The 14965-nt window shown below is 48.7% G+C and overlaps 1 protein-coding gene and 1 pseudogene across 7 annotated transcripts in view; one reads left to right on the top strand and one right to left on the bottom strand.

The window, feature by feature from the left end:
• The window catches only part of WDR37 (WD repeat domain 37), a 79148-nt gene that overhangs the window by 31046 nt on the left and 33137 nt on the right, over positions 1-14965 (bottom strand). For 5 of the 7 annotated variants that reach the window (XM_049626767.1, XM_049626766.1, XM_049626763.1 and 2 more), the window contains 2 exons: positions 9002-9242; positions 7521-7662 (listed from right to left, as the gene is read on the bottom strand). In XM_049626767.1, the coding sequence (XP_049482724.1) occupies positions 7521-7662; positions 9002-9242 (383 nt within the window). The remainder of the gene's footprint in view (positions 1-7520; positions 7663-9001; positions 9243-14965) is intronic. The other 2 variants (XM_049626765.1, XM_049626769.1) reach the window with 1 other exon arrangement.
• On the top strand, positions 13880-14353 carry LOC125919949 (U1 small nuclear ribonucleoprotein C-like; annotated as a pseudogene).

Raw genomic sequence — 14965 nt, 5'->3', positions numbered from 1 at the left:
GGGGAGGGAGAGAGAGAGAGAGAGAGAATATGAACAAATGAATCCCAAGCAGGCTCCACACCATCAGCACAGAACTCATCGCAGGGCTCGATCTCACACACTGTGAGATCATGACCCGAGCTGAAATCAAGATATGGACACGTAACCAACTGAGACACCCAGGCACCCCAATGCTTTTTCTCTTTAAAAGTATAAAGAAAATTGTTAATAACCTGACACAAAATTCAAAGCCACTTTCACCTTCATACATAAATGACCTAGAATTTGGTATTTACTATGATATATCTTCCCTGGGAATTTGGGAATGAAAGCATATGATCACGTCTTAACTTTAAAGCAATCATTATGAAAAAAAAAACTATGAATATTATCGTATCTCCAATTAAAACCAAATACAAAAAATAAAAATAAATAAGTGTTGTTACCAATAAAAAAGCAATCATAATTTTTAATCTGATTTTTTTTAATTTTGTTTTGTTAGATGTAGTGTTTTGTTTTCTTTAGAAGAAAGCACCAAAGTTCACATTTGGAGGATAAAGTTATTATTATATAGGGAGAATTAAAGCAAAACAGAAAGAAGAAACTTTGCATTCTCAGAGATTTTATCCACGGTGAGCTAATTCGAGTTTCTTCAACGCCAGAGTTTATTCACACTTATGAACACTGTCAGCTGGGTACAGACTAGAGTCATTGGCCACCCACAGGGAAAGCTTAATGACCAGTGACTGCCTCAACTGTCAGTCCCTTTTTATAGCAACTGAAACAAAACAAAACAAAACAAAACAAAACATAAGAAAAACGTGAGGCGGGGGTGGGGTGGGGGTGGTTCCGCCAGGCCCCCCAGAGAAGCAGTTGTGCTGGGCAGTGCAATCCTCGTGGGCAGCTCTCACGCCGCCTTCAAGGGACACTTCATGGATCTCACCTGAAGGTAAGTTTGGGTACCACGAAAGCTTCCTGCAGACGCACCTCTGTACACACAGCCCACGTGGTAAGAGTCCAGCTGGGATGACCGGTGTGCCCGCATCTAGGCCGGCGGGAGCGTGCCACTGCTTCCCAGGAGGGAGGGCAGGGCGTCCTACAACGACACTGCCTGAAACAGCTCGCCTACTCAATCATCCCGTCAGGGGAGAAACCCGTCAACACACAAGGATTTAGCTTATTTCAGATGAAAAGCACTGGATTTCAGCTCCACCTCCTGACAATGAAGACAAAAATCTATGAAGACAAACGCCAGCGTTTGAAATTCCTCTGACGTTCCACAATATTTCAGTTACGCATTTCTATTATTTCCGAGAACAGTACACACTACAATTTCTCATCCCTGACTATGAGGAGAACAATCTGTTACATAAAACATCTAATATTTACCTTCATATAAATCGGTACCCCTTGCTACTATAGCAGGTAGTCAAATAGTAACAGACACACATTTATACTAAGTAAATCCTATTATGCTAAAATTCCTATTATAATGAACAGCTTTCACAGTACGAAGTAAAAATACACATGGAACACAACAAAGAAGAAAAGAACATTACTTGTCCTTTCTAAAAATTTACGAGAACCTTAAGCAGAGCTTACGTGAAGAAGTAATAACAACAGCAGCATAAATTTCCAGAGAAACCGTGTGGCTATAGATTTGTACCCTTGCAGTGAAGCACTACACCTCAAACTCTCTTTTCACAAAAAGGCACAGAATCCACACAGAAGCATGAGGAGAACAGTCACCTCTCTCCCAGATCCTAGAGAAATCAAATTATCAAACTAGGATGGGACCCCTGGGTGGCTCAGTCGGTTAAGTGTCCAACTGGGACTCAGGCCATGATCTCACGGTTCGTGGGTTCAGGCCCCCTTGTCGGGTTCTATGCTTACAGCATGAACCTGCTTAGGATTCAATCTCTCTCTCTCTCTCTCTCTCTCTCTCTCTCTCTCTCTCTCTCTTTCTCCTTCTGTCTCTCTCTGCCCCTCCCAGCTCATGCTTTCTCTCTCAAAATAAACTTAAAATAAATTATAAAACTACACAAATAATCTTAAAACCTATACAGCTACATCTTGCCTTAAGAAAACCCAACATACAGAAATTCAAAATCACTGAAGAGCTAAGTGAATTACTCACACTATATAAGATATTAGATTCCAACATACTTTACTGGAGAATGTGTGTTGAGTTTCTGTAAATGAAAATATGCCCTAAGAGACTAAGTTCTGGAGAGTGTGTCCCACCTACAACTCTTCGGGTGATACCAACAAGTAAGGGACAGTATGTCTGAGTTGTGCTTTTAACGTTCAGAAAAGAAATGGGTTAGGGGCACCTGGGTGGCTCAGCTGGCCAAGCATCCGACTCTTGATCATGAGATGGAACCCCACCTCAGCATGGAGCCTGCATGGGATTCTGTCCGTCTCTCCCCTGCCCCTGCCCCTCCCCCACTCATGTTCTTCCTCTCTCTCAAAATAAACGTTAAAAAAGTAAAATACAAAAAAAAGAAAGAAAGAAAGAAAGGAGAAGGGTTAAAAGGACTCAAGAAAATCACCCTGGAAAACCCTGTCCCCCCAGTCTAGGGGACAGCACTGCAGGCATCGAAATGACTGATTTCCTACAGGGCAGTCACTGCTGGATGCCGGAAATGTGGCCTTGGGCCCGTGACAGCAGCCGTGGTTGGGGTGGCAACGGACGGTGCAGCGGCAGCGGCCGTCAGACGGACCCAAGGCTTGGGGGAGGCAGGAGACCCGAGCGTGTTTGAGAAGCCACACTCAGACCGTCGCAGGTGAGTGAGGAAACCGAACACGGTCCGAGAGCAGCCAGTTCTCCGCTCTCGGTCGGGAACGAGGCTGTGCGTTTGGTTTGATAAAAGCACGCCCTCTGTAGGTGCACACGTAGTTACTGGCACAGATACCGTATTCTGTTGGATTTCTTTGTCCCCGTGGGCTCAAACCTAGGGAACCCGTGCCGGAGGCAAAAAAACAACAACAAAAAAAAAAACACAAAACAAAACAACAAGAGCTACCGACTAAACAGAGTCTTCATCTAAAAACCCTGTAAAATGTCCCACCTCCTGTTTTTCCGAGCTGCCGCAACTCCCAGAGGCTCACTGCTATCGGATCAGGCAAGGCTGCAGCCCCACCTGCTGGCCACGCCGTGCGGGGCTCTCCCCAGGCAGCGGCCTCTCCACCCTGCGGGAACAGAGGCACTCACCCGCCGCCTCCGGCCACTGCATGGCCGATGGAGCAGAGGAGGGCCTCGGCCCGCGGGCAAGGCGCCCAAGCCCCTGGCCAGCCCGTGCCAGTGCCCCAAGGCCTCCGAAAAGGTAAAACGTGCCCTTCTCTAACACCACTGGAAAACAGTGCCAAAGGGAGAACGGTCTTATTTTCGTACCTTGCACATCAACAAACATGCTAGTTCATCCTAACTTGGTTAAGAGAAAATGCACATTTTCTCTTGTCCACTTATTCCATTTTCACTCACAAGTCCATGTGTCCTCACTACATACAGAAAATGAAAGCATCAACTTCTGTCTTGGGGCATCCAGATGCAAGAGGCCTCAGGGACAGACACGGCTCCGTGCCTTTTCTACGCCACTACTGATCCCGTGAGAAAAACAAGCCAAAGAAACCTTGTCACAGGTCCACGCTAGAAATAAGAATCCCCGGGACACCTGGGTGGCTCAGTCGATTGGGCGTCCGACTTCGGCTCAGGTCAGGATCTCGTGGTTCGTGGGTTCGAGCCCCGCATCGGGCTCTGTGCTGACAGCTCAGAGCCTGGAGCCTGCTTCGGATTCTGTGTCTCCCTCTCTCTCTGTCCCTCCCCCACTCATGCTCTGTCTCTCTCTCAAACATAAATAAAAACATTAAAAAAAGAAAAGAAAGAAAGCCAACATTTAGGGGAATAAAAGGGGCACCTGGGTGGCTCAGTCGGTTAAGCATCCAACTTCGGCTCAGGCCATGATCTCACTGTTTGTGGTTCGAGCCCTGCATGGGGCTCTGGGCTGACAGCACAGAGCCTGGAGCCTGCTTTGGATTCTGTGCCTCCCTCTCTTTGCCCCTCTCCCACTCGCACTCTGCGTCTATCTCAAAAATAAACATTAAAAAAAAAACTTATAAAAGAAACAGTAAGAACCCCTTCGTAACCAATCATGTTCCTCACAGTGTATCTCTCCAGAAACGACCATTATTTCACACACCCACCAGGTACAAAAATACACCCCAAATCGTAGAGACATGTGAACCATGACCCCAGCATTTCCTACACTGCAGTCAGAGGGTGGCAGACAAGACAGACCTACTATTCAAAAAGTCTTAACGCTAAACACACACTTCCAACAACACCCAATAATGCAAATAAATTCTTGGCTCTTTTTGCAGAAAATAAAAATAAAACCTTTCAGACAATCAAAAAAAGCAATTGAAAACAGAATGTGACCAAAGATACTTTAAATAGCACCCAGAAAAATGACTCTGGAATCACACTTTGAGTCGGGCCCCACAAGAACCCCCCCACCAAGCTCCCTGTGCCTTGGTTGGCCTCCACACATCTGGAGGAGGGCTCCGGACCCCCTATAAGGACCGCATGTGTGCTGTGCCCAGTGTGCAAGGCCTCCCGTGTCACAGGAGGGAGGCTCCCATCGGTGCCACAGAGGGCTGTTCACATAAAGTTCACACTGCCCTTCTCAGCCCAGCCCCCAAGGCTCGGACCAGATGCCACTCATCCAGTGTGGGATGGGGAAAGTGCAGCGAGTCCGGGACAGACTCCTGCACCAGACGTCATGAGTGCTCAGGACAGAAGGGGCATGTCTAAGAAGCCCCAGCAGCCGAGTCTGGAACAACTGAAACAACAATAATTACAAAAACAAAGACCTACAACCGTCAAAGTGTAATAACCCTTGAGCCTACAGCAGCCTCAACTACACTAATGAACAAAGTGCCAACTGATGAGTGTGGAAAGAAGGCCAAAATCAGCAAGGTCACCACTTGTACACACTCGAGGTGATAAGAGACCCAGGAGAGGATCACTGAGGACGTCAGACCCAGTGGATGAAAGGTCACCAGGGAAGGAGACTGCTCACGTCTCCCCGCCACTTCACACATTTCAACGTGGAAAACACGTCTTGCGGTAGGGACACCTGGAGACGCCCCCGCGCTCCAGGCCCGCATCCCCGATAGCAGGACGCTCTGCTGGGGACACAAAGCACACAATGGTGGCTGTGAAGACTTCTGGCAAAAAGGCAACCAGGAGAAAAGCAGAGTGTGGGACATTCTGGCAGAGAATGGCTTAGATTCTTCACAAAAACAATCCACGCCATAAAAATAACAGCAGGGGCGCCTGGGGGGCTCACTTGTTTGAGCATCTAACTCTCGACTTTGGCTCAGGATCCCAGGATCGTGGGCTCGAGCCCCGAGTCAGGCTCTGTGCTGACAGCGCGAAGCCGGCCTAGGAGTCTACGTCTCTGCACCAACCCCACTCTTGCCCTCGCCCTCTCCCTCTCTCTAAATACATAAACTTAAAATAAAAACAATAACAACAAATGGTCAGAAGACTAACCTAGATTAAAGGACCACAGAACAAAATGAGTGCATGTAATGAATGAAGCCTGATTGAATTCTAAAACAATGTATCAGAGACATTTTAGCGACAACAGGGATAGAGCTGAACGTGGGCCGGGTATCAGATGCCACCCCAGAACTCTGTTTCCACCCTCTCCGGGGGAATGCCCAACAATTCTCCAAAGACGCGCTCAGAGTGCAGGGGAGAAGCGGCAGGCCAAGGGCGGCTCCTGGCACAGGGCCCCGGCAGACAGCACTCATGGGCGCTGTGTGTCCAAGACGCTGCACATGTCCGCAGGCGCACACAGAAACACGACCGATGTGGTGAAAACAACACCACCGGTGAGGCCAGGAGCAGAGTACGTGGGGTGCCGCCACACGATTCCCTCCAAATTCACGTGCGCCTGAGCCTCCTCAACATAAAGCACCCGGGAGAAGAGACGAGCAAGCAGGCTCTGGGCAGGGCTGTGCGCACGGGGCCCCGGCTCGCCCTAAGCACCCATGACCGCACACGGCTCCCCCGTCCTCGGGGCCCAGAGCAAGCCCGCCCTCAGAGCAGACGGAGGACAGCCGCCCCCCTGCATGGTCCAGGCTGGCCTGACCGGAAACCGTCCCCTGCACAGGACTGAGACCTGTGAAAGCAGGGACGCAGCGAGAGGTGCCCTGCACGCAGGCACCAATGCCGCCAGATAAGCCGCTGCAAACGGAGACCTTCGGTCCCGGTGCCGCGGCCCCTCCGGCTGCCAGCAGCAAATCTGTCACAGCCTCTCAGGACACACAGGAGGGGGGACCTAGCACACACAGGCCATGCTCGCACCCCTGTCCCAGAACACACCACCTCCCTTCTGGCCCCAAGCTTCTTGAAGACCTCTATCTGTCCGGTTTCCGTGTGAACACGGCACGAATTCTCAACACTGAATCTCTAATTTCGTATCTGACGTCAGACACATAAAACAGGCTTGTTTGGGGAGTGCGTCCAAAGAAGGAATGAAGAAAATCCGTCATTTTCAAGCAACCAAATGAGCAAGCATGCGTTCATTAACAAGTGTTTAGTGAGCACGCAGGACCTTTCTGGACATGCAGAAGCTCAGAACACACGCTGCCAGAGAGACAGACACAGGGACGGTCCGGTCCAGAGAGGCACGTGCAGGGGCAGCGGTGGCATGGGGAGCAGGTGACAGGATACAGTCAGGAGGTGTGACAGGAAGGGAGTCCTGCTCATGGAGGGGATGGGGCACGGCGGGGGAGCAGGGATGTCTCTGGAAAGATGGTCACGTGATTTATCGGGAACGGTCTGACTGGAGAAAAGTTTTTGGAAAGAAGTAAGAGTTCTGGGGGCGCCTGGTGGCTCAGTCGGTTAAGCGTCCAACTTTGGCTCAGGTCATGATCTTGCGGTTCGTGAGTTTAAGCCCGTGTCGGGCTCTGTGCTGACAGCTCAGAGCCTGGAGCCTGTTTCAGATTCTGTGTCTCCCTCTCTCTCTCTGACCCTCCCCCGTTCATGTTCTGTCTCAAAAATAAATAAACGTTAAAAAAAAAAAAAAATTAAAAAAAAAAAAAAAGAAGTAAGAGTTCTGTTAAGACACAGCTATGCCTGAGCTGCCCAATAGATGGCCAGGCAGGGGTGTGTGGGGGTGGGGTGGGGTGGGGGTGGGGGTGGGGGGGGTGGGGGGGTGTCCTCCCCAGCTCTGGCCAGGCGCTCAGCAGAGGCTGTGCGGGCCACCAACTCTAGTGTTTCCTGACTTCCCCACTGCCCCATCCTACCACCATCCAATTCCCTGTGAGAACTTCAGTGACTGAATCTTTTAAAGTCTTACAAATACCCAAATGGAGCTAAACGTTTAGGGAAAGAGCAGCCAGTTTGGAAGACGTGGAGCTCGACGTTAATACTGGAAATGAAGATACGAATTAAGTTTTAATATCCACCTGCAAAACTTTTTTCATGAACAGTTATAAAGAGAGATCTCTAAATGACTGTGACTCACTCCGTATGGCCCTGGAAGACATTCACGGAGTGGATGGAAGGGTCCCTGAAATCCCAAAGACGGAAAGTCGTGTCCCGGGAGGAGGTCACCACAAGCCGCTGGGTGGGGTGTGTGCAACAGTGCGTTAGCTCCTGGTCATGCCCTACAACCAAAGATGACAAAAATGCAAAATCATCCACCTGTAGGCACAGTTACAGTGATGCTTTCTTAAGAACACAAGAATCAAAACCTCTTTATGGTCTCTACTGCTCATGGTCACTGTACAAGGGAATGCAAGTAAGGAAAGATAAGAAGTCACTTAAAACTAGCACGTGGGGTCGCAGTGGAACTGGTTTTCCCTCGGGAACTGGAGTCCTTTCATCCACACATTTAGAGGGATCAGCAAAACGAGTGCGAGCGTGACCCACCTTCTGATGCTGACGGTAAGAAGGTCTGGCAAATCTCTTTAATAGGCTAAATATGTGAACAAACTAATTCTTTATCTTTAATTCCAGAGTAACTTCTAATACTAGAATATGTGGAACTCTTAGTAAAACATAATCTTTAACACTCAGTGAGGAAATTCACTTACTGACAAATTTGCAAAAACGTCTGTAGTGGGCATAACTCTAAGATGTCCCGGTGACCCCCTTCCCTGGCATACACACCCTGGAGGATACCTTCCCTTGAGTTGGGGCAGAACCTGTAAATGCGACGAGATATCACTCTGGTAAGCTCGGTACATTAAAAGGCAAAACAGACTTTGCAGATGTAACTAAGACCTCCAAATCAGTGCCTTCAAGTTAATCAAAAGAAACTCTGTATTAGGTGGGCGTGCCCTAATCAGGCAGGCCCTTGAAAAGAGATGTTCTACTGGAAGCGGAAAACACAGCAAACAGCTGTGTGGGGAAACATCTCTGAAGGGGCCATGAGGGATATGAGGGCACGCTCTGGATGCTGCGAGTGGTGGGTCCCCAGCTGACAGGTAGCCAGAAAACAAGGACCTCGGTCATATGGGGACCCCAGCCGTATGCCACGACAAAACGAATCCTTCCACCAGCGGTAAGTAAGAGGACAGAACCTAACCCTCAGATGAGATCACAGCCTCAGACCACACCTTCGTTTCACCCGTAAGACCCTGAGCGCAGGACCAGCGAGCATGTGCCCAGAACTCCAGACCCAGGGAAACCATGAGCTTATAAATCCATGTTATTTTAAGACACTAAGTGTCTGGAAATTTGCTACAAAGCAATAGGAAGCTGACAGAACAACCATTTTTCAAATATCTAGGTATTACATGCTACAGTTAAATCCCTTAAAGATAAAATAAGTTTAGCTAACAAACAGTTCTGTAATTTAGAAAGGGTCCCTGAAAAATCACAATCTGGGTACCACAAGAACTAAACATAATCCTGGACAAGAAGTAATTTGCAAGGTAAGATATAAACACGTGCACATAAATCAAAAGCACGCCAACTGGAAATCACAAACACTTAAAGTACCTGTCAGAGAGTGAACGAGTTCCGCCGTCTCCACGTCAAACAGATTCGCCGTTCTGTCCCAGGAGGCCGTCACTGCCTGCTTCCCCCCAACCAGCCAGTCAGCGGCTATGACCACTCCCTGGTGGCTCTTAAGAGATGTCAGCGGCACCCGGATGGTAGGACAGTCACTGGACACATCCGCGTCAACATCAGGCTCGTCTTTATCGGAGCACTCCACTTCATCTTCGCCACATATCTGCTGCTGATGGGGAGAGCAGAGAAGAAATTCCCTGGGAATCTTGAGTCTTTTCTGACACAGCTACACAATCAGACTGTTGTCATTTGTCTTTCTAGGACTTGATCATCATTATGACCAACAACAGCACGGTATCTGGCAAGTATCTGGAGCTTGATGACTGTTTATCAACTTCATGATTATCTACTTGATTAAAACCCACGACCTCATATAAGAAGAGAACAAAATTAAGGCCACTATGACATCAATAAGCTACAGTCCATTTCCAGTCAGCAATAAAATGGCAAATTTTTACCACATATTAGGAGCAATGTACTAAAATATAAAATACATTTGAAAGTCAGTAATTTATCACAATAAAAAAAGAAACATTTCAATTCTCAGAAGGCTACTTAGAATTCTATTGCTATAGAAACAGATAGGAGTTCATTTTATTTTCCTGTAAGGTCTTTTGTCAAAAACTAAAATGAAAACACAAAAGGCTTCAGCTCTTTAAGAAAACACATTGATCTTTCATTCAACAAATATCAGGTGCTTAAACACCGCCAGACCACACGCCAGTCCCACAGCAGAGAAAGATGACCTCTGTCTCACATGGACATGCGGAACAATGGAACTAGAGCCACAGAGACTGGAAACGTCCTCATTTCACGGAGTTTACATGCTAGCGAGGAAGACAGACCACATACAGGGGCATATGTATGCGCGTGTGCACACACATACACACACATCCACACACATCCATACTCGTATGGCAATGTATGGCATACGTATACACATGCTAGCATGGAAATACGTGCCATGTAAACACACATGCTAGAGTGGTAATGTCACAGATAGTACAGGGAAATGTGTCACATGTACACGCACATGGTACAGAAATATAGATCACACATACACAGTGTAGAGATATGTGTCACACGTACACACGGTATAGAGATATAGGTCACACATACACACAGTGTAAGGACACACGTCACACGTACACACACAGTATAGAGATATGGGTCACACGTACACACAGTGTAGGAATATAGGTCACAGGCACATGCACAAAGCATAAGGATGTATCACACACACACACACACACACACACACACACACACACACAGATTCAGGCAGTAATAAGCACTAAGAAACAGAGCAGATGGAGGGATGGGCAGTCGCGAGGGCTATTTTATACAGAATTATCAGGGAAAGACCCTCTGCTAAAGTGACATTTGAGTTGGAGCATGAAGAAAACAAGGGATCCAGGCACAAACACTTAGGGGAACAGGATTCCTAACCGAAGAGCAGGTGCCAAAGCCCCAAGAAGCTACACAAACAGCAAAGTCACGGGCGTGGAGGTGGGAAAGGTGGATTCAGAGGAGGAGGCGGGAGAGACACAGATCACATTCCATACGGAGCTGCCCAAGGACTGACAGCCGGGAGCCGGGCCACATGGAAGGGATGCCAATGAGCGAGGCCCCACAGCAGGAGGAACACACAGAGAATCAGAGGAGGGTGCAGACGGCGTGAGGGTCTGAGGTCTGTGTAGGAAACCCGAGGGGGTAAGGACAGTGGAAAGTCACGGAGGGGGGCAGCGGCCACGGGAGGCAGCATGCCGGGAGTGCACGCTCAGGGCACTCCCAGATCAAATGGCAGGAAGCACAGGGACTCTCGATCCAGCAGGAAAGTTAAACACACGTGTTATGCAGAGTTACCGATCTCAAAGCACACTAAAGACTATGAAGCAAAGTCAGGGAGGTCTGCAGGGTGGAGAGCATAAGAGGGATGAGGGGAGAACACCCAGGAAGAGGGCCAAGCGGGCTGGCAGGGAGGGAGGTACACCGGATGCATCCGGTCTGGGCTGGCGCCAGGGACTGGCAAAGGGCTTGGCAAGGTGGCAAGTACAAGTCCAGAAAGACCACTCCTGACCTCGTGCGTGCAGAGAGGATACAACATGAGTCCAGGGCGGAATGGGGAGCCTCGGCAGGGACTAGAGGTGACGGCCCCTGCAGGCTAACAGCATGAGGACGGACCCCAGGAGCGTAACCTGCTCCAGGAGAAAGGACCCTGACCGGTAACCGCACCCCAACAGGAAGAGCAATGCGGTCCCTGGAGATGCCGCATGGGGATGCTGTGATTCGGGGCTCTCCTCCAGCCAACACTGGCCCCTTGACCACGAGGTTCCTCAGCTCCCACAGCCACTCGTGAGGAGCCCCCGGGCCCTCTCTGGCCCTGACGGGCAGGGCCGGCCTGCACGGTGCCTCAGGCAGGCACAGAAGAGGGGTGCCGGGTGGAGCTGCGGCTCAGCAGAGATCTCTGGGTAAGTGTTACATAAAGGGTAGCCGGGGAGACAGGACAGAGGAGTGCATCCCAGAATTACAGAAGAACCAGAAGCAGTGAGATGTCACAGACAGATGGAAATGGAAGATGGAAAACAGGTGGGGAAGAAGAGACGCGTCAAAGATAATCCCAAAATTCCTGAGAGTTTTGCTCACCGCTGGCACACAGAACTGGTGCACCTGCTGTGCTTTTCCCTGAGAACTGTGAAGGAAAAAGTGACAAGTAAGCGTGAATGCAGGGATTTCCTCAGAGCGGGTCCAGGGGACCCCCATTTCAGAGAGCTCTAGCTCTCGGGATGCACGATGGAAAGGTCAATAGGAACCTTCACAGAAGTCATTTGTCCAAACTAGACAAGAATTGAAAGTATTTTAAAATGCAAAGATAGTAAGTCGCATTCACAAATAATTACAAGTTTTTAAAAATTTTTTTCATGTTTATTTTTATTTTTGACAGAGAGAGAGCATGAGCGGGCGAGGGGCAGAGAGAGAGGGAGACACAGAATCTAAAGCAGGTTCCAGGCTCCGAGCTGTCAGCACAGAGCCCAATGCAGGACTCGAACCCACATGCGAGATCATGACCCAAGCCTAAGTCGGACACTCAACCGACTGACCACCCAGGCACCCCTATAAGCTCTTTTAACACTTGACGTGAAGAGCAGGGGAAGGAGAGTGAGAATGGTCTGTGTGTTTTTTGCCCACATCTTGGGGATAATCCATTTCAGTTGAACCATTTTGACCGCCAGCAACAGCAGAGGAGAATGTCCAACATTGTCGACTTAATGCTAAGTGGATCTCCCAAACACGAGCAGCCACAGGACCAAGGAGCCACTGAATCACGGTTCTCGTGAAGGAAGGGTCCCTGGAAGCCACGTGGGTAACCTGATTCGATCTTCCTGTTTCAACAGGGAAAGTGAAGCCACCCAGTGAATTAAAGCAGTTGCTCGACATCACACAGCTGGGGTCCCACAGTGACTTGACAGGCCCTCTGAAAGTGTCTCCACTCACCACCCAAACACTTCTTTATCAAATATTTCTTGGTAGATGCCAACTAAAACTCTCTGGTCCAAGCTAAATTTTAAAAAGCTGTACTGATGAAAACGAACAAGATCTTTTTTTAAAATTTTTTTTAAATGTTTATTATTGAGAGACAGAGACAAAGCGTGAGCAGGGGAGTCACAGAGAGAGGGGGAGACACAGAATCCGAAGCAGGCTCCAGGCCCTGAGCTGTCAGCACAGAGCCCAGCGTGGGGCTTGTACTCACAAACCGCAAGATCATGACCTGAGCCGAAGTCGGACGCTCAACCAACTGAACCACCTGGGAGCCCCACCATCTTTTTTTTTTTTTAATGTTTTAATTATTTTAGAGACAGAGAGACAGAACATAAAAGGGGGAGGTGCAGACGGAAAGGGAGACACAGAATCCGAAGCAGGCTCCACGCTCCGAGCTGTCAGCACAGAGCCCAATGCGGGGCTCGTACTCACAAACCGCAAGATCATAACCTGAGCCCACGTCGGATGCTCAACTGACTGAGCCACCCGGGCGCCCCGAAAATGAACAAGGATCTTAACAGAATAGAGTTTCTTCTAAAATGCAGGCGAGCTGCTAAGTCAACCCGAGGCAAGCCCAGGTGGCGAGAGCTTCTGACAAGTGCCATCTCCAGGGCAGGCCGCGTGGGACCCTCCGAGGCTCCGTCACTGACTGACACGGGCTGCCCCAAGTCACCCCAAAAGCCTGACGTGGCAACTATCAATCACACACAGTCCCTGCACCCAACACAAGCAAAATCACAAAGAAGAAAACAGGGTCAATTTAACGTCGTAAATAATATATTACGTTTTTATAATGTAAGTACTATATGTGATTTTTTCCCTCTGCCAAAACTAGAATTTTTCTTATTTCCTTTGAAAACAAATCCATACAACGTTAACACATTTGCTGAACCCTCCTCTCCCTGGCCCCTCTGCCTTATCATCTGTCAGCACTATTTCTTGAGCCAATGGCCACGTTAAATAACAGTCTGGTTATTCCACGAGGGAAAAAAACACATGTTAAAATAAAAGGCAAAACACTCCATTAAAAATAACTGTTCAGAGGGCGCCTGGGTGGCTCAGGTGGTTAAATGCCTAACTGATGTCAGCTCAGGTCGTGATCCCAGGGTTGTGGAATTGAGCCCCATGTCGAGTTCCTCACTGAGCGTGCAGCCTGCCTGAGATTTCTCTCCCTCTCTCTGCCCCTACCCTGCTTGCACTCTCACACTCTAAAATTTAAAACAAAAATTTTAATTAAAAATAAAAACGTACGACAGAGTGGCCAATGGTCTGCAGAGCAACATGCCTAAGTTTTATTGTGACTCCTGCGACACATACCTCACCCATGACTCTCCGTCTGCGAGAAAGACACACTGCGGTAGTAGGAAACACAAAGAGAATGTGAAAGATCCACTATCAGAAATGGATGCAAGAGCGAGCCCAGAGCCTGATGGACAGAGCAACTGCTGCACTTCAGCAAGAAAAGGTTCCTCCTGCTCCACTCTCTGTCCTCTGCCTGCAGGAGCAATGATCCCACCTCCCCCTCATCTCCCGGGTCTTCTTTGCCCTGGTATGACGCCAGCACCCCATATGGGGGGCCCTCCTACTCCTGGGATGATGCCAGTGGGACCCGCTCCTGGAATGAGGCTGCCTATGGGAGGCTACATGCCAATGACGCCTGGGGCCCCCAAAGATGAGACCTCCCCCGCCCGTCCCACGATGATGCCCACTCGGCCAGGAATGACCTGACCAGACAGGTAAGGAGAGACAGAAACCTCCTTATATCCATTTTATATTACTTGTTCTACTTCACCAGGAGATCATGGTGCTGTGACTCTGGGTGTTTTCTAACAGCATGACAAGGAAGACTTGCTCCTCCTTCCTATCAAACAGAGAATAGTTTTTCCAAGGGAGTAGCGGGACAAAAAAAAAAAAGCAATTTTCATTTGTATTGTGAGATGTGAAAATAAAATTGTCAACTGTTTTAAATAATAGATAGATAGATAGATAGATAGATAGATATAAAAATGTGCTAGGAATTTACCCAAGGGATACAGGAGTACTGATGCACAGGGGCACTTGCACCCTAATGTTTACAGCAGCACTTTCAACAATAGCCAAATTATGGAAAGAGCCTAAATGTCCATCAACTGATGAATGGATAAAGAAGATGTGGTTTATATATACAATGGAATACTACTTGGCAATGAGAAAGAATGAAATCTGGCCATCTGTAGCAACGTGGATGGAACTGGAGAGTGTTATGCTAAGTGAAATAAGTCACACAAAGACAGATACCATATGTTTTCACTCTAATGTGGATCCTGAGAAACTTAACAGAAGACCACGGGGGGGGGGGGGGGGGGGGGGGGA

Source organism: Panthera uncia, chromosome B4 (genome assembly GCF_023721935.1).
Source record: "Panthera uncia isolate 11264 chromosome B4, Puncia_PCG_1.0, whole genome shotgun sequence".
NCBI lineage: Eukaryota > Metazoa > Chordata > Mammalia > Carnivora > Felidae > Panthera > Panthera uncia.
Note: the sequence above shows the minus strand (reverse complement) of the source record. Positions and strands in the feature narration are given on the sequence as shown.